The 21550-nt window shown below is 27.7% G+C and overlaps 1 protein-coding gene across 2 annotated transcripts; it reads left to right on the forward strand.

Moving 5' to 3' along the window:
• Positions 1-718: 718 nt before the first annotated feature.
• LOC103835879 (transcription factor bHLH123) lies at positions 719-19839 on the forward strand. 2 transcript variants are annotated; one of them, XM_009112077.3, is made up of 7 exons: positions 719-16786; positions 16896-17526; positions 17600-17713; positions 18104-18169; positions 18623-18688; positions 18805-18855; positions 19048-19839. In XM_009112077.3, the coding sequence occupies exons 1-7, from the start codon at positions 16560-16562 to the stop codon at positions 19195-19197; spliced, it is 1305 nt and encodes a 434-aa protein (XP_009110325.1). In that variant the 5' UTR covers positions 719-16559; the 3' UTR covers positions 19198-19839. The 2 variants fall into 2 exon arrangements, with proteins under 2 accessions (XP_009110325.1, XP_009110318.1); XM_009112070.3 differs by having other exon boundaries at positions 3101-16786; positions 16893-17526.
• The last annotated feature ends 1711 nt before the right edge of the window (positions 19840-21550 follow it).

The following is a 21550-nucleotide window of genomic DNA, read 5'->3' on the forward strand; positions in this document are numbered from 1 at the left end:
AAACATATTTTGTTATACTTAAAAATAAAAAAATATAATTAAAAATGTATTTGTTATTAATATTTCAAATGAATTACTAAATTTTCATAGTTTTCTCATAACATATTTTTTTAAATAGTACTCCATCTGTTTCATAATAATTGTCATTCTAACATTTTTTTTCTTGTTACACCAAAAGTGTCATTTTACAATTACAATGCAAATTATACTTAATTTCTGCTGAAAATTAATTACAATCTGCATTGATTTTATAAATAATTTTATTTATCTCAAATACTATTGGTTGGAGAGGTGTAATTAATAATAACTTACATATATTTCAACAACTTTCTTAATGTATGTGAAAAATGTCATATTGACACTTATTACAGATGGAGTATATGAACTAAAGGTTATTATATACTATTATATTTTGTATATAAACATTTAAAACAATATATTGTTGAGAGTTTCAAAATAAATAAAAAGATAATATATAGTTATAGATATAATAGTATAACCTATATTCATAAAATTATTTTTTATAATAATATTATATAATTTACGAATTTTAACCCATTTTAATGATGAGTGATAATTTATTTAAATGAAACAATTAAAAAAATTCTTAATTTACCTATTTAATATAATTTTTTCATATTTAATTCATATAGCACTTTTGTTTCAATATAATACATAATATAATTATAGAATTTATAAAAAAAATTTATTTCTTATTTTATAATAAATTTTTAGTTAGCATTGGTTTATAACATATTATATTACTAATTACGAAACTAATTAATATGTTATAAAAATATTTAAATTTTTAAGTAAGATTTTGTTAGATTATTTATCAACAGATTTTGTTATAATTAAAAAAATAAAATTCGAATTTATAATTAATGTAAATAATCAAATGTATTAATTAATTCTTTAAGTGGTCCTACTATAACTTGTTAATGGTAGATAAAAATGAACTCTAATTTAATAGATTAGATATATTAACTAATTCTTTAAGTGATCCTACTATAACTTGTTAATGGTAGCTAAAAATAAAACTATAAATTAACAGATTAGATGTTAAATAAAACTCCTATAAAAATACATCGTGGACAGTAATTAAATATGTCCTAAATCACTTCAAAATAACTAAACTAGAGTCTCTATAAATTAATACTCGATAAATTAATCTATACTATTAAAGCAGAATCCTTCTTAGGATTATGCCCCTGGCTTTTTTAAAAAATTACAAAACATACCACTACTATTTTTAATATCTTTAATGATCTACAAAAATTTAAAGTCCTTTTGATAGGTCCAAATTGAACCATTATTAACCCATTAGGCCCATTTTGTTTAAAATATATTTAGTGAAAATCATTAAAAAGATTGTTTTATTTTTTTATATAGGGATTATACATTTAAGAGATAAACAAATATATTAACCCATTATGCCAATTTGTGTAAAATATCTATACTTAGAATCATAAAAAACCAGTTTTATTTTTAAGCTGAGATTTTACATTTAAGAAATAAACAAATTAATATATGTGATATATTTAAGAATTAAACAAACGACAGATTTGCAGTCCTATATGTGTAAACACAATTTTACTAATAACACATAAATTGCATTACAATTTATAAAAATAAAACCATATTAGATAATAAACTATTCAAACACATACTCACACTAATTAGAATTACAATTTATAAAAATAAAACCATATTAGATAATAAAATATTGAAACACATCCTCATCTAATTAGAAATAATATTAAAATTGAACAATGACATTTTAATACCCCTGATTTTTCAAATTAATTACAAAAGGTTCCATTACCTTTTTCAATTAATTTAATTAATTACATAAATTTCCATTCTTTTTTCAATTGTTTTCAGAAATTAAAAGCCCAACACATTTGTTTCTGTCCAACTAAATAAAACAGCCAAATAATTTAAATAATTTATCCATCATTTTTTAACCCCATTTCGTGTATGTTTACTAAGTTAGTAATACTAACATATCCATATTCGTTTGTGTTTTAACCCCATACCCTAAAATTCTATTCAAACCCCAACTCTATTCAAGCCCTATTAACACCATCAAAACCCGTTGTCCAAAAAACACAAACCAAATATATAGATGTTCATTATAATGCTTGTGTCTTATATGGAATTCGCCTTTCAATAATATAGGGTTAGCATATTTTGAAATCATTGGTTCTCAATGTTATTGACCTTTTAAACAACAAATAATATTTAACACATTTTAATATTAATATTTATCAAAGTTGGTATATAAATATAAAACATAATAAATAGAAACTCACAAATTTTCGGATTCAAAACAAATAAATTCCAAGAATATTCTCTATAACATCCATTTTCGTAATTGCTAAATACAATAAATTCAAAAGATAATATATAGAAATTAAAAGTTTTGATTTAACTAAATTAACTTGATGACTACGTATAGAATATATTCTGTTTGACATGTTAACTGAAATTATATTAGTAATAAATAGAAACTCATAAATTTTCGGATTCAAAATAAATTAATTCCAAGAATATTCTCTATAACATCCATTTTTGTAACTGAATTTATATTAGTTGCCATATATTATGTTTGACATGGTAATTGAATTTATATTAGTTACCATATATTCTGTAAATCATATTAACTGTATTTAGTGATTAGTTTCATAAAATAAAAACTGACTATAAAAAAATATAAAATCTATTAAAATACAGATTAAACAAATATTTATTAATTTAAATAACATTTTAAGAATAAACGATCCCGCGCTTTGAAAGCGCGGATCAAATTCTAGTAATCTCTATAAATTAATAAATTTTGTCGGTTCCAACTTGGGCCGGATCAAAATTCGATACAAATCGATAAAATAATAAGATTTTTTTTAGAAAATTCTATGTAAATATATGGTCCTATTAAAATTATAAATTAATAATTTATATGTATATATATTTTATATAAGTAAGAACCTATTATTATATTGTTTGTTTTATATTCACAATGAAATTATCTTTATATTTTCTTAACACTTAATATATGTTTTAAGAGATTTAGTAATATTATTTCTAAAACCACATTTAAGTTCTATGTAATATATATTACATACACCAAATAATATAATAAAATTAATATAAATGTCAAATTTAAAAAAAATAACAATTAATGTCTATACACTAAAATCAAATATTTTTCTTATCTTAGAATAAATATATTTTAAAATATGAAATCTAAACAAAGAAAGTTTTGTAAATTTATATCTCTATAAATTAATAAAATTTTGAAGTCCCAACATTATTAATTTATAGAGATTCTAGTGTATGTGTATTTCAATTTATCAGTATCAGAGTCAATAATATATTATTTACGAGGTGGTGAACATTTATTACTCAAATCGTTAATCAGCTCTACGAAGAAGAACTATGGTTTGGTCTACATGGCTTGGGCGGTGTGAAAGTTGGTGACGATGAATGCATTATAGTTTATTGATAAATTACAACTCGATTATTACTTGATCAATTAATTATTGATAAAAAAATGCTAAATTCATAATTCTGATCATATTTAGGCTTAACTAGAAACCTCAATTAGATTTTATAGTCATCAGAAAAAGTTATGATACATAACATTATATTTTTATTATAAAACGTTTTGAACATTCAGTTATAAAATGTTTCAACATAGTTTTAAATAGTATTTAAAAGCAAAAGTGGCCAAGCCGAAGACAGTCATATATGCATAGGGTTTGTTTAGATTTTTATATAAACAAAAATAAAGGAATGGGGTTGGGTTTGTTTTCTTGTAGATTATTAAATTTGTTTTTAAAATATCAAATTAAAGGAAAAAATAAAAACAGTTATTTATAATTTATAAATGTGAGAAAACACCTTTTTAATATCTACCAACAAATCAGAACTAATATTGAATTATCCAAAGGTAGAAGTCATCAATCAAGATATGAACTCTAACACTAGCTGACCTAAATATAACTTTTACATATTATCTAATTCGTATACATTTAAATGTATTTATAACAGAATAATCAATTAATCATTACATTTATGTGGGGGAAGAACTAGAATAAGCAATAGGTAAAAACAAAGAGCTTCTCTCTCTACTCCGTTCTCTCACCTTTATCTTTTACGAAATTAGAGATCTGATGAAGCCTTTGTTTATATCGTCGGTTTGTTTCCAGCGTTTTTCAACCGGCTTCGGCTTTTCCGACCGGTCATCGCCTCCGAAGTCGCACCTTATCTCTTGGTGGACTTTTGGCTTTTGTCTCTGGCGCCTATCCCTTCTCCTCCGGTGATAGACGGCCGGCTTTTGACTCCGCGTCAAGCTCCCATGGTGTTTGGCGGCGGCTTATCACCGGGATCATCCCGGTTATGTTCGATTGGCGTTTTCTGCTTATTCTACTCTCAATCGTCTCTCTTCTATTATCTTCGATGGCTTCTTCCTCCCCTTTGTTAGGGCCGATTCATCTTCGAGCTTTCTTTTATCATTAAAGATGACCGCTTGTCATGCAGGAAGATTGAAGATTGTAGAGTTGATTGAAGACGATTGTATTTTCTTCTCGAGACGTCGATCTGGTGATCGATTTGGATCTGGTTGAAGACTGCTCCGAGTGAGCATTTCTTCTTCATCCTGTCTCCGCCGACGGCGGGGATCCGTCGCATCTCCTCTTTGGTACCGGCGGAAGCAAGCTGACTCCCAGCCTGACCCGTGTCTTCTGATCGCCGGGCGATCGAACACGTGGTGGTGACCTGTCGGCTTCCTTCTGCAACGGTTTATACTTTTGGGCTGACAGCCCAAAGTCTGTTTGTTTCGGTTGGGCTTTTGAGCCCCTTTGTCTTTTAAGTTGTGGGCTTGGTTCTGTTTAGGGCTTTGACCCATTAATAAAACTCAGTTGACAAAAAAAGAACTAGAATAAGCAAGTACGGCAGAGATATGTCTGACAGAAAGAAAGAAAGAAAAAACAAAACTACAATAATACTCTATCCGTTCCTAAAAGATGTATGTTTTGGAAAAAAAAATTGTTTTAAAAAGATACATTTTTTACTTTTTCAGTGTATGATTTTATGAAAAATTGTAAGTTTCAAAAAAATTAATGGTGTTTATTAAATTTCTATTGGCTAAAAGTTATAAAAATTTGTTATTCACAAAAAACAATGCATATTTAATGAGTTTTTTTAGGCTCCGAATGGTAACAGCGGTTTGAACGGTGCGGGACAAGCGGATTGGATACTGCGGTGCGGTTTAGCTGCGGTTTGTATAAGAGAAACGCATGCTGCGGAATAACTGCGGTTCGTTTAAAAAAATGGTTCAAAACAAAGTATGAATGGTGACATATACCATAAATAGTGCAACTGCGAGATACATATGATATATTTATATTTTACAAACTAAAATCAGTGATACTAGTATAATTATTAAAAATATAAATTTTCTTTTAAAAATATTTTATATATCTCAAATATAAAATTTAATATGCTATAAATGAGATTTATAGGCATTTATTTTATGTTTAAAAAATTATAATTGTGCTAGTTGTCTTTAAACAAAATTAAATTAAAATATCCAAAAATATTTTATTAATTTATTAAAAGATTATAAATTTAGATACCAGTGATGCTGGTAGAATTTAAACAACTGTTATTTAATTTATAAAAATCTTTATATATCTGAAAAACTTTACAAATCATATCCACATATTTCTTCATCTAAATATTGTATTTCAAATTTTAAAATTGTAGCTAGTCATTGGCACATTTATCTGAAACAAAATCAAACCAAACCAAAAACTAGGTTTGGTTTGGGTATGGATTCTATCAATTATACTAGTTGATCCTATATTTCTAAAACTGAAAAACCGAAACCAAACCGAGAACCGAATAAGTACTTGAATTTATATAATATAGTTTATATATATAAAAATATTAACTATATTTAGATTTAAAATAATAAAATATTATTTAAACTGAACATGTATTTTCGTATTGGTTCCGGTGCAGGTTTTCGAGTTCGGATAAAATGTCTAAGTCTAATGTAAATAACAGAGAAATGTACGCATTAGCATTCATATTTTGTAAAGTTGATATTAGTTTTCTTTAGAAATACAATGATACATAATACAAGAGAGTATAGAGAAATTTGGTTTTATGAACATTTTTAATATAGAAACAAAAAATGAAAAATATTTAAACCACCTACAGTATAGCTAACCACACCTTATACATACATATTGACCACACCCTGCGTTTTACCTTGACAAGACTATAAAGTAATATTTTGTTTTGTTTATTATTTTACTTTGCCCATTACCCAAGAAAACAAAATGCATATGAATGGTAACACATAATTGCGGACCGCTTCGTCCCGCTACGGAACGCGTTAAACATTCATAACCTTAATATATGTGAATTGTGAAAAGTCTAGAATATTCATCTTTTAAAAACAGAGAAAGTAATAATAATGAAGCAATCGATGAATTAAGTGCGCGAAATTATGATTAATTAACTAAGATCTTTAATATCCTAAGGTAGTTGGAAGATTTAAGAAATTAATAGTATTATACTATAAGAAAAGGGGTTTTGTCACATTATGACCTTTATAAGACATATTAAGATAGACAACAATTATATTTGATCTGCCCAAGTGGAAGTCTTAGCTGTTTCTATTTCGGTCAGCTCTCATTTTGTTTTCTTCTTCTTTCGTCTAACTAGTGCTTATGGGCGGCTTATATTACTAATTTACTGTGTACTATATACATATATAATTTTGTATACATACATACTCTACATATATATATATATATATATATATTCTGAACAACTCCCTCGTACATGCACTTACTACGATTTGTTTTGATAGCGACGAGTTTAATGACAAACAAAAACAATAACAATAACATAAAGCTACAAACGATTTAATTGTATAATCATTCTATGCCTACATTTCCGTCAATATTTAATTTAGTACCTATAGAAAATGTTATTGTTAGGGCATCTCCAATTAAATACTATTTTTTCTATATTTTATATTAAAATAGAATAATTTTATAATAGAGTTAAATTTATTTCAATAGTTTACTTTATAATAAAGTGAAATATATATTAATATTGCTTTTTATACTCCAAATATAAATTGAAAAAACAACACTCTTCTATATTTCTTCACTCTATTATAGAGTGTGATTGACAAACACTGGAGTAAATGAAAGTAATTAAAGTAAACTAACTTGGAATAAAAGTTATAGAGTAAATAAGATGTATAATGTATAATAAAAATAAAAAGTTAGCGTAACTGACATTTCCACTTCTAAAACCAAGAGAAAAATAGTTGGTGTCTTACAATCTGTTAAATAGTAACCGGAATAAAAGAATAAACTAATGATTAAATTTTTATAAAGTAAACCATTGGAATAAATCCAATTTTATAATATTATCGTTCTAAGTGACTTACAGTTACATTCATAGTGTAACCCTGTTATAAAGTAAACCATTGGAGTAACTCCAATTTTATAATAGAATTACTCTATTTTAGTATAAAATATAAAGTAAAAAATAGTATTTCATTGGAGATGGGTCTTAATCGCTGAATATATCTGACATTCACATATTTTTGTTTCTATGGATTAATTCATGTATTAATGATGAATGGACATTATAATCTTCAAATCGCTTCTTATGTGGAACTTAAAAGTTAGCCGTAATGAATTACAAATATTTTAATCTACATTGATTTAGTGTCAATAAGCTTTGTATACCGTTCTAATGAAATAAAAATCGTAGAAGTTTAATACTCTTACCCAAATTTTTCAGGCCAAGATCGTATTAGCTCAATGTTGTAAGAAAGTGATCATAAACATGTATTTACTGATTTGAAATCATTTTTTCACATTTCTGGGAAAAGGTAGTTAATTAGTTGAATAAAGTCACTTAAATTTTATATATGTATCTAATGATTTTTGGTTTTATATATAACTCCTAGTTAGAAAAGAAGTCGTATGGCTGTTTTGTATGTGCATATAAATGGCTATTTATAGAATAATATATATATGTATATAGCGAAATCATGGTGAGAGGAGAAACTAAAATTCGTGAAAGCAAAGATGTGAGTTTTTCTTTGATCTAATGATTAACGGAAGCATATATATATATATAACCTTTGACGACGACAATATGAATGGTGGTGCGACTTTGCTTCTTCGTGTCAATCAAATATTTACCTCTAAGTTATGAAATTTTACTAATCTTATTTAAATTTGACAAAAAAATATTTGGTTAACTATAATAAGACCTTTTGATCTATAGGCTCATAAATATATTTAAAATGCAGTTAACTCTATGTATATGTAAAAATAGTTACAGATATATGAGGACAAGTCACTTCACATGACATGCGTATCTAACCTTCACTTGGAATAATTTATTACAGTTTCGTCAGAACCGTGCGAAGGATTTTGATGCCGTAAGCAAAATAAAAATAGTATATAATTTTAACATATGATCTTATGGATATGACAACTAATATATAATAAGTAATCATTTAAAAAAAAGTTTTGGTAGAAGATACAAAAATATTTATTATCATTTTATGTTTATTTAACAAATATAAAACTGAAACATGCAAATCAGTCTTTTAATTACATATTTTCTGTTAAGTTTGTAAAATGAGCAAGCAAAATTATATAAAGAAGAAGAAAAAAATTAAAGAAATTAATATGGTAAAAAGTGATTATAGAAACATGATCTAAGTTGTATTATAGAATCAGTGAAAAGAACATTGCTAGTGATTTGTTAATCTATGTAGTTTAGTTAAGAACCAATCAAGAAAGTTTGTTTATGTATGTATAAAATAAAATATATAAATATATGCCTTATGATTTTTTTGTAAAAATTATTGAACAGAAGCGAGTGCTTCAAATTTGCTTCAGTAGGCACGGCACTGAGTATCGTCGACGTCGAACTGATTTGCACCATGCACCATATTTTAAGTTCGGTAACATCCAAGAGCACTATATGAATTTGATTTCTAATTTCTATAATATCTATATATACATTTGAAGCACAACTAGAAATACTCCTGCCAAATATGTATCTACAACTAAAGTAGAAATTAAAGTCAAAAGAATAAAATACTAAAGCGAAACACAGAACGTGTAAACGATTAAATCACTCAGAGGTTGACTTCAAAAGAAGAATTTTGAGATTAACGTCAAACCGAGGCGACAAGAATGGTTGAGACTTGAGAGCATAAGTGTGTGTGTACACAAATTTTACAAACCAAAAAATGATGACGGTCGAGATCTGATTAATTTATATTGTTTCCTCATGGAGTAATGATGATGATCGTTTTGGACTGTATATAACCATTTACTTTTATCTTACTACTTATTACTTTATATCTTTATGAAATTTCATCGACTGTGTTCTAATATGAAAACATGTGATGAACTGTATATTTATTATCTAATAACGTTAGTTTATATTTAAATTACAAAATCATGGGCGATTAGGTATGGAAACACAAACTCACATAATGATGTGTATATATATATATTTAACGTGCAAGATTTTATGCTGGTGTATCATATATATATATATACATATATATGCATGATTTAGAAATAAGATTTTTTTTGAAAGATTAATTTTAAAGAGAGAAATATCTTCTCCAATTACTGCATAATATTTGTATATGTTACACGTTATACTCTTTATCATCATTATGTATAGCCTTTCTTATGGTAACTGAATTTTTGAAAACCTGATTTCATTCTTTTACTAAGGAAATGGTTAAACTCATGTTTATTAAAAAAACAGACATAATTTTTGGGTGGAAAGTACATCTTAAAGATGAATTTTCTCCCAGGTATTTAAATGGACCGTAAGAAATTTCACATGAAAATCTATCCATGATGTAATTCAACATAGCAACTCTTACTCTAGTAAAAACAACTAGACCACGGCGATACTGATTTCATTTCGGTCCTAAAAGAGTGGAAGCTAGACTAATAAAAGTGAACTGTTCTTTCTTTTTAAAAAAGGATAAAATGAAATAGAAGTAGTCGATGATCGGATGATGGAAGGCCATGAGGGAGGCCGTGTGGGTTGTCTCCGCGATATTCTCTTTCTCTCAGCTTTTTCTTTGCTTTCTCAAATGCTCTGTGTACAATTTTCATATGTTAAAATATTATTTCTCTGTATATTTAGTCTTTTTATTACACCGCATGCTTACGACATTCTGACGTTTTCCTCTACCTCATTCTAGCTCCCTACGTGTAATGTAAAAATTCAGACCAATTTTAATTGTTTGTATTTCTGAATATATAAAACTTAAATACGTTATACCAACGGATATTGCTACGAGTATAGTTGGACTGCCAAAAAGGAACTAATTAGCATTTCGTATGACACAAGCTGGTATATGTAACTATATATAACTTATGGAGTGATGATCGATATCAGCACAATTTAACAAGTTTAGTTTATATTCCATTGCGACCCGTCTCTTTTTCTCCATAAGCAGTAATACTAGTTTCTGTAGTGCCGTTGTCAATGTATAGCGAACAAAGTTGTATACAATGCAATGGGTGTTAATATAATTCTCAGAAAATAGTAGTATGTATACATCAAGATGAGTTGATCTATAATAAATAGTATAGCTAAGCAGTAAATTTCTAATGGTCATATGACTCATGACTTCAAGTTTCATGGCTTGGTGCTGTAAATTTAATTATCATATTTCCACTAGACTTTTTTTTTCCAATATAAATAAATATATCATAGTATTTTATTCATGGTAGTATTTTTGTAAAACTTGTTTTCTAAATATCTACCTATCTTTTTGAGTTATGCCCTAACCAAATACTATAATGTTTAACACTAAAAATTCGATTATACGTAAAACATGAAAGATAAAAAGAAAGAGTTTGGAAAGGTCTTTCATCAAAGAAAATTATATATGTGAAAATGTTTTGTCTCAATAATCTTAGACGGTAAAATCAAGTGGAAATCAAAACCAAAACAATGCTAAAAAGCCGTCGAATGAAGTAGGATTAAATGGAATACAACTGTGGATCTCTTTTTTATTCTTCTAAAAGCATTTCCAATGTAAAATTTCATTTTCTTTCTCCAAAATAGAGTAAGAAAATGGAATAAAATTGCTTTAACCCAACTCCATATTCCACTCCATAATGAATAAATAAAAAATAGATTACTCTATTTATGAAATAAACTCTATTATGGAGTAAGATATAGAGTTGGATTGGAGCATTTCTTACTCAATTCTCTATTTCATTCCATTTTAGAATAAAAAATGGAGAAGAGTTGGAGATACCCTAAGGCTATAATGTTGTAATAAGTAATAACTAGTACTTCAATCTTAGTAACTCTAGTAATTTTAATATAGTTATCTTAGAAAAACTAAACTTTTATTGAATGCCATGAGTCAAAAGAAGAAGAAGCTATTTTAACACTTTTAAAATAAGGTAAATAAATAATCGGCGTTTGCTTAAGTTTTATACTCTTATGTGTTTGTTTTACATAAACCCTAAAATATTTAACCAAGATTATTAGCATAGCAGAATCATAAAAAAAAACTATCAGCAGCTAGCCTCTATTTATTATGGTGCAAAGATTTTATTTTGAACAGTATCCTAAATGAAAAACAAAAAGATTAAGATAAAAGTTTAGACTTCTCTTATATTACCTATGAATTTATGTATATATTATGGTTTTTGGATAGTTTTATAGTTGACTAAAGACATGTATATATATAGGTAGAGAGAGACTCGGATCTTTCTTTACTTTTTTATCAATTTTAATTATCCATCAAACTAAAAGAAGTATTGCAAATTATTTCTTAATTTTGATGTAATTGGAAATATTCCTTGTACATGAATATGATTTTTTAACGCTGATTTATTATGATATTACAATTATGATATGAGAAAGATTATATAGACGACTCAACAACCGACAATACTACATGCCTTATGAGGATCTACGCCTAACTGCATCACATGAGCCGTCCTATGAAGATCCACGTCTGACCAGATTTACTTGCACCATGTTGAAGATCCCTTATAAGCTTTTTCGTAGTCTGCATAATTGTTTTTAATAAATCGTTTTTTCCGGGACTTGAAACCTGAATTTCCTGTAATGTACAAGAAATTGCGTAGTATAAGATTCGAACCCCAAAACTAGGTGTAGAAGTGTTTAAACCTTAACCACTAGACTACGGTGTTTCCACTACATGAATATGATTTGCTGTGAATAATTGTTTGTTCTTGTATTGGAAATATTTATTCAAATACTTTAATGGACAAAATATGGACATGCCCTAAATAAATTTTAGTGTAAACAAAACAATGGAATCTAATTTAATTTTCAAAAAATAATGTGTTTACAAAAGAAAAAGTTAATTTTCTTACCGAATGTAATTTTTTAGATAGAACAGGATCATGCAAATAGCAAACATACTAGTAATATTTAGCGGCTGTAAAAGAATGTGATATATTTCGACACTGTTCCACTATAATCCAAAAACGGATGCCTAAAACCACAGCAGAATTCAATATTCGTGTGACTTTCAATTTTCTGTCGGACTCGTTGAGAATTGGAAACGTAAGAATTTGCGTAGAGAGACCAAAGTAATTAGGCCAATGAAAATGATTAGAGAGGTGGCCAGTGAAAAAACTAAAGATCTTATAAATCAGATTTAAATATTAATACAATTTTGTTAATTAGTAAACGTATAAGAAAATGATGAAGTGTCATATTCGGGCTCTGACTCTGAGAATGAACAAGTAGGGTCCAGATGTTACAGCACGCGCGCACGCCACGTGGAGCCCACTAGTTGACTTAACATGACTGGAAAAAGAAAGAGAAGATAACGGTGAAGGTCATAGCCAAAGAGGCAAATACTGATAAAAAATCATCGCAGTGGACCAGTGGTCTGTGACTCTGATCGTGACGGTGACTGTGACACGTTCCTCTGGTCTAGTCAATCCGTTTCAAACCTCTTTCTTCCTTTTCAATTTATTTTATATATTTATTAAGAAAGTCAATTTGTAACTACATGAACAGTGTGATCGGTGAAGAAAGGCTGAACTGAGAACAAATGAGAGGAACAACTATTAAACCTTGAATGACTTTAACCCTCCATAAACAAATTCGTCTTTTCTGAACGGGAATCCCGTTAAATTGAAACGCAATATTTTGTTTAATCACTGGAAAATGACAAGAGATGCTTAAAACCCCATTTATCAATGGGCAGAGACAATCACAATTCAATCCAAAAAAAAAGAGGGTTTTTCTTCCTTTTCAAAAACCATGACGGTGATATAAATCATAAACTCAGTTGTTTCTAATCCTAATGCTTTATCTCTTGTTTATTTATTTATCAAAACGATGAATTTTGGAATGTTAAGTAACCTAGGTTATCCACATTTCCACACTTATCCATCTCTCCACACTCCAAATTTTACCAAGAATTTATCAGGAAAATGAATTATAGATAAGATTTTACTGTGCAGTGAACATGAAAGAAGTGAACATACCTAGTTGTTGAAAGAAAGAAGAACCCTAATTTTGAGTGTGAAATGAATATAGATAAAATGAGAGATCTTTTTGACTTATTTCACCTTCGATAGTTCTTGAAAGAAAGAAGAAGCCTAATTTTCATGACTGTCTCTCTGCCCATTGAAAAAATAGGGTTTAAGCATCTTGTATTGTTTTATGTGATTAAATGAAACATTACGTTTCAATTTAACGGGTCCCCGTTCAGAAAAAATGATTTTTTTATAAAAGGTTAAAAGTATTGCAGGTTTAATAGTTGAGGGTTTAAAAACATAAAATTTTAGTTTGAAGTTTTTCATCCGATTTAGAAAACAATTCGAGGTTTAAATCTAGTAAAATATATGTTGATTGTAAGCATCTCGTGTCGTTTCTGTAATTGCATAAAATTTCGCGTTTCAATTTAACCGATCTCCGTTCATAATAGACAATTTTGTTAATGGAGGGTTAGAAATAGTTTAATAATTAATGGTTTAAAAACATAAAATTTTAGTTGAAGATTTTTCATCCGATTTAAAAATAGTTGGAGGTTTAAATCACTAAATACCAATATCCTAAAACCTCTCTCATATGTAGCGTAACTTTATTATTTTAAATTGTTTTTTTCTACTTGATTGGTGTCAAATGAGCGTAACCGAGAGTTAATTTTAGTTACTCTATTTTTCTTGCGCTAAATATGTTATACAGTCAAGTCCCTATAATTCATCACATGTTAAAATTTATTACTTTTTATATAATTCTTTTCGGCTATTCTATCGACTCCAAAGTAAAACACTAGTTATCTAATTTGAATTGGAAATGTTTACAGATTAATATCATCTATTATTAAGGTATCATGTAAACTGCATGAACCGAAATCCAAAATCTATTAATCAAACATCAACTTTGTTCTTAACATCGTGAATCAAAGAAAAAAAAAAACTAACGCCGAGTCCTAAATTAACCCTTATCACTAAAATATTACTATTTAGTTATCTTTATTACTTGTTATATCCTTGTACCGAAGTTGATAGTGTTAAATAAAAGAATTGGTATTTGGTGAACGTAATATATATAGAAGTGAGTGTCTATTACAAATCTTTATGATGCTTATGGAAATACAAGTTTATTACAAATCTTTTTTATCTATGTTTTGTAATTAAAAAATTAAAAAACGTAATTACATTAATTCAAAAATTTTAAAACATAATTACATTAAAAAGCGTCTACTACAAATCGTTGGTCAAAAGAAAAAATCTCCAAGGGGGTGAATTGAATCTAAAATTTAAAGTGATTTGATTTTTAATGAGATTTTAGATGATTTCAATGAATTTCAGATATAAAATTAAATAATTTTTGTTAAATCACTCTAAAATATCACCTAAAAGTTCTGTTCGGGAACGCGCTAGGCACTAGTCGGGCAGTCAGGTAAAAAGAAAATCGGAGATTAATCGAAAATTATTGGGACAAAATTTTTAGATTGTTTACTATGTTATCAAACATGTTAATCTTTAATTATGTATAATATTAATACATTTTCAAGTTTAAGACTGTATAAAACACACAAATATAATATATAAACTTAATATAGTATAATTTTCATCAAAATTATGAATATAAATGATATTTATAAAATTTTAGACCAAAAAATAAATAAAAATATTATTAAAAATAAAATTAAAAAAATAAAATAATAAAAATAGATTAGGCGGCCGCCTAGGCGGTCTAGGCGGAAAAAATCGGATATCCGATTTTTTAAACCGATATGGCATAAATCGGGGTGGAAGAGTGACGCGTAGCGCCCAGGCGGCCGATTTTTTGAACAAGGCCTAAAACCATGGGATTTGGGTTTTTTTTTTAACTAAGAAACTCCACCAAAACATTCTAAAGTCACTTAAAAACTTTAAATGGCGGGGGTGTATTCAATATAAAATTTAAGGTGATTTGATTTTTAGTAAAATTTTAGATGATTTTAATGAATTACAGAGATTAAAGTGATTTTTGTTAACGCATTCTAGAATAATATCACTTAAAACCATGGAATTTGAGTTTTATTTTTTTTGTAAACTAAGAAACTTCACCCAAATACTCTATAATCATTTGAAAACTTTAAAACTCTACAAGTTAAAATATTTTTTAATAAAAGTGGATTTTAAAGTACTATATGAAATGTCAAGTTCAATAAGAGTATATTTTAAATGAGTTTTTAAAATTTTTGTTTGAATAGCAATGAATTTGTAATTTTGATACAAATCACCTAAAACTCTTAGTTTAGTACGCCTCTTAAAACTCGACAACTTTAAAATATTTTCAGTAACAATAGATTTTAGAATACTTTATAAAATGTCAATTTCTGTAACACTGGATTTTAAATGAGGTTTTAAAATTTATGTTCGAATAACAGTAGAATTGTCATTTTGATACAAATCACCTAAAACTCTCTATTGAATACACTCCCCCTAGCTAGTGTTTCAAGTAATTACGTTAATTCAAACATGAATTAATCTGATCATGATAGAAAATAGAAACGAATGATGCTGTAAGAAGACAAAACCTAGTAAATATATAAAGAGTCGAAGGTCAGTATGAAAATATAAATATATAACTTTACCAAAAAAATGACAAATGAAGAAAACTAGAAATGTATAGGAGAAATGAAATACTGGTATTCTTTGACAAAAAAAAGAAGAAGAAGTAGTAGTTGGGCATGACGTCTGCAGAAGAGTCAGCGAGAGCCACCTGAAAATATGTCAACCTAACATTAATCAGATGTCTTGGTAAATAGTTAACGAAAACCCTACCACAAACTTAACAAAAAAAAACTAAAAATATAAATTGATAAAATTTATAAGTATCTCTCTCGTGTGGCTCCTCATCATTTCATGTGAAGCACAATCTGAGAAGACACAGCAAATTAAGATCCATCATCCATCTCACCAACAACATATATATAGTATACACACATAGTGATAACAAAAAATACCATGGGAGATCATCATGATTTCATCAACTCAGGAAGCTGGTGGAAAGTATCTTCTTCTTCCTCAATATCTTCTTCCTCTTCCATGAGAGCAAACTCAATTGAATCTGGTGGTTCTGCTGCTTTCCATGATAAGCTTCATCATTCATTAGCTACTGATCATCATCTGCAGATGATTGGTTTAGGGCTCTCTTCACAATCACATGTAGATCAATGGAACCAATCTCTCTTGTGAGTATTCAATTTGTTTCCTTATTTTTTGGTTTCAAATCATAAAATTTATAAGCGTTAAGATTGTGTATTTTGTGTGTTTGTTTTACTTTGTGGGGAACAAAAGAAGAGGAGATAGTAAAGCGGAGACAGGCTTTGGAGTGATGCTTCAAGAGAATCTCAATTTAGATGCGACCTCAAACGCAAACGCTAACACAACGTCTTACCAGTTGCAAGAATCTGATCCCTCTCACCACCATGCTTTGTGGCGAGACCCACACATCAATAACAGCGATTTCAAACCGCAGCTAAACATGACGAGTAGCAACAACCGCGGGTTCTTCTTGGATCATCAGTTCAGCCCTCACGGGAGCTCAAGCACCGACAGTAGTACAGTGACATGTCAAGGTTTCTCTTCTGACAATCCGTCAAACACTTTGTACGGACCAACGGCAACAACTCCTAACTCCTCTTCAGCTATGTTTCATCATCATCAAGCAGCTGGCTTCAACATGCCTGGCTCATCCGATCAGCAGCCGTCTAGGACTCATCAGGCATCAAATCTTGGTTACTCTCAGTTCGGTTCATCCACCGGAAACTACGACCAGACGGCGTTGAGATTCTCTAACAACGCAACGTTTTGGAACCCTACTGCGACGGCGGGAAACGTGGGTCCTACTCATCATGACGCGTCGTCGAACTATTTTCCGGCGTTACAGCCGCCGCAGATTCACGCGCCGAGTTTTGACGAACAACCTAAGGTATGTATATATAGCTGCACGTGCTCGTTTGGGTAAGTATATGGATGTTTTATATGTGTTGTTATCGTCGCAGGGTATGTCGGAGATTAAAGATTTGAGTAGCAGTGAAGTAAAAAGAGCCGGAGGAGATCAGCCGGCGGCGAAAAGGGCTAAGAGCGAAGCAGCGTCTCCGTCACCACCTTTCAAGGTATATTTTTTGCTTTTATTATTAAAAATAAAATAATTAAGGCATATTTATTTATTTTGATATTTATAATGTAGTTAAATGAACAAAACTTTCCATGTTTTTTTTTTTGGTGCAAAACTTTTTTTTTTTTGTAAACTTTTGGTGTAAAACTTTCCATGGTTTCATCCCAAAACAAACGAAAAACGAATCTTTTTACTCTTTATTTAAGCGAATAAATTAGTATCATTTGTATAATTACAAGTTTTAAGACATTCCAATTTCATGCTAAGTTGTATTTTATTCGGTATTAACAATTCATTCTTCCATAAGTTCCTCCATAAGTTCTTGCATGATTCTTATGTTTTTTCTCCTGAATTTTTAATAGAAATATTAATTTTTTTCTGAAATTAGGTGAAGAAGGAGAAAATGAGTGACAGAATCGCTGCTCTCCAACAATTGGTTTCACCTTTCGGAAAGGTACTATCTCTTTTTAGCTTTCAGAAAGATGATGAGTGTATATTAGTATATTTGTCTACTGTCATTATTACTTATCATATTATTATATCTTTATTTATTTATTTTATTTATTTTTATTTATTTATACATGTAAAGTCTATTCTATAGATAATTTTTTTGGGGATAAATGATTCAAATACAACTCTAAGACCATGATTAAACCCCAGTCTCTTAACTAGAGTTTTTTAGCTTTGGCTAAGAGACGGTTTTTATCTTTTCTTTGATTTTAATTAAAAAAGCTAAGAATCGTCTTTTAAATAAGAGATATAAGAGCCGTCTATTAGCCGAAAAATGTAAAAAACAAACAAAAACAAAAAAAGCGTCAAATCATGAGTTAAAAACCTCTTCTAAGTGACTGTGGTTAATCATGCCCTTAGATTTTGTTTCACTGAACCTCATGTGGTTTTGTGTCAGACTGATCAAGCCTCAGTGCTCTCTGAAGCCATTGAATACATTAAGTTCTTACACCAACAAGTTTCAGTAAGTTAGCCCATCCTTTATTTCTAGTAAATTACTTTTTTTGTTGCTACATCTCTAATAGTAGTTATTGTATTTCTACTGATCGATGTACAAACCTGCAAATGATTGTAATTCAGGCTCTGAGTAACCCATACATGAATAGTGGAGCTTCTTTACAGCATCAACAGGTAAAATTATTATACGACTGAAATACCGTGCGGCTCGTATTCTTTATTACATGTATATATATATATATATTTATTTAATGGTTGCTTCATCTTCAAGATTTGACAAAGCATTATTCCAAGAAACAATGTAGCGAGACGGTGTGCAGTTATCAAAAAACTATATTTATGTTTTGTCTTTTTACAATGATGCAGAGTGATCATCCGAAAGAGCTAGAAGTATCCAAAGAACCAGATCTTAGAAGTCAAGGTTTATGTTTAGTACCAGTTTCGAGCACATTTCCAGTGACACACGATACTACAGTAGATTTCTGGACTCCTACCTTTGGTGGGACTTTTAGATAGATCGATATATAGATGAAAAGGTTGCATTAGATCTTGGTCGACATATTTTAACCTATATACATGAAAATTTGTTGATAAGAAAATCACCGCATTTTAAACGAAGAAGCAAAATAAGTCAATGGACAAGTGAAACGTGTTTGTCCAGTTATTTATATTTTGATTTACAACTAATCTTCAAATTAATGTGTAACTGAAGAATTATATAGAGGATATATATAAGAGTTACTGAAATTTGAGAGGTATGTTTTTTTTTCTTTTCACACGATAACGTCTCTAAACACATTTCGAAACACATCTAGAGGAGTCTTCTTTTATTGCTGTTATACGAAAATATAAATGATAGATATTAAGTTTCTCGTTATAGCAGAATGTATGGATCTATATAGCTCAAGTAGACTTCATTGCTTCAGAGAAGGAGAAAGAGCCATTTAATTATGGCGGAAAGGAGCTTTTGTTTCTTCCTTTTTTAGTATTTTATTTATTGGAAAGGAATATTAGATTCCATGATTAAAAGAGAATAATTGCTGATATGCATATTTTGATTGGTCAAGGGAGAAAATAAATCTTTAAGTAAGATATTTATAACTTTAGAATAATGTTAGTGGAAGTAAGATGATGGGCCAACGCCGGTTTTCATTTCTATTTCTATCAATAAGTTAAATTACTTGAGATATTAAATTGTTGTAGGAAAAAGTAGTTCATACTAAATCTTATCAGTTAAAATATACGTCATAACTTATTTCATGTGTAATTTTTTTTAATTTATACCATCATTTATAAATTATATTAAATTTATTTTATTAACACTATTTTAATCTTTGAACTATTTTAATCATAATATCTTTTGATATATTTTCATTTTTAAATATAAATATATTTATTTAGAAAATTTTAACAAATATGCTTAAAAATTTTTTTACAAGATCTTCATTTTCAAAAATTGCATTTAAATATCTTCACTAATTTTGAAATTAGTTTTGAAATATTATTATACATTAATATATTTAGTTATCATTTATAAAATGAAAAATAAAATTCTATCATATTTTTATCTATTATATAATCATAATCAAATTAAAATTAAATTATTATATAGAGATAAATATGATAAAATTGTATTAAATTGATAAATTTTATATTTTATTTTTATAAATATAAAATAAATAAAAATATAATACGTTGGTAAGACATATTAACATTAGCAAACTATACATGTATAAATATTAACATGTATTTCATTAAAGCTAATAATATAAAATCCTTGTAACTATTTTGATGATGATATATTTTCATAGATAAGATATATATATATATATATATATATATATATATATATATATATATATATATATATATATATATTTATACTATATTTTAAAAACTCTAATAAATCTGTTGAAAAATATTTTTAAAATATCTTAATTTTCAAAAATGTTTATGTAAATATTTTCACTAATTTCCTAATTAAAAATGAAATATTATAATGCATTAATATATATTAAATTATGATTTATAAAATGAAAAATTAAAATTATATCCTTATTTTATCTACTTTATAATCATAATCAACCTGTTAAAATACAATTATTATTTTGAAAAAATATATTTAATTGATAAATTTATAAATTTATTTTCATAAATATAAACTATTTATGTTAAAAATATAATGTGATGAAAAAACGGCTTAAAATTAGTAAACTATATAATACATAACTAAAATTAACACATCTTATACTTTTGTATATACAACTATATATTATCTAAAATGCATAAGCATAAAATATATTGGTAGAAAGAAATCTCGCTTTGAAGTGCAGATTTCAAATTAGCATAAATTAAATACAAAATAATATTTAAATATATTTTTTCATGAGTATATTAATTTGTTTGATAACTAAATGCAAATATAATAATATAAATATATAATAAGAAGTGACAAATACATATGACGTTTTAAATAGTTTACAAATTTAGCATCTATATTAAAAAATTATTATATTTCAAATAGTTATATAAATATTTAAGTATATGATTAACATTTCTAAAACAAATATCTATATATATATAAAATTGTTATTATTTAAGCGGACGAAGATTTAGTTGTTATTTAAAATTGTGAGATATAGCGACGGATGTTATAGCACTGCCACTGACCCATCAATTTCATTTCGATCATAATATATTTTATCCTAAGAGTATCTGAAATTCAAAAATAAGATTATTAAATGGTACGTGGCTTCTTTTAGCAATAGTATTCATCGAAGTAGTATTAACTCAAATTCTGTGATGATAAAATTGAAAAATCCAAACTTCAAAACCGAATACAATATAAGATAAATGATGAAAGTTGCTA

This window comes from Brassica rapa, chromosome A01, assembly GCF_000309985.2.
Source record: "Brassica rapa cultivar Chiifu-401-42 chromosome A01, CAAS_Brap_v3.01, whole genome shotgun sequence".
Lineage (NCBI taxonomy): Eukaryota > Viridiplantae > Streptophyta > Magnoliopsida > Brassicales > Brassicaceae > Brassica > Brassica rapa.

Excerpts from the sequence above, each read along its gene's own strand:
- LOC103835879 (XM_009112070.3), top strand. The coding sequence starts at position 16,560 with ATGGGAGATCATCATGATTTCATCAACTCAGGAAGCTGGTGGAAAGTA. Across the intron at positions 16,787-16,892 it reads CAATGGAACCAATCTCTCTT|AAGAGGAGATAGTAAAGCGG; the intron begins GTGAGTATTCAA and ends GGGGAACAAAAG. Across the intron at positions 17,714-18,103 it reads CTCCGTCACCACCTTTCAAG|GTGAAGAAGGAGAAAATGAG; the intron begins GTATATTTTTTG and ends TTCTGAAATTAG.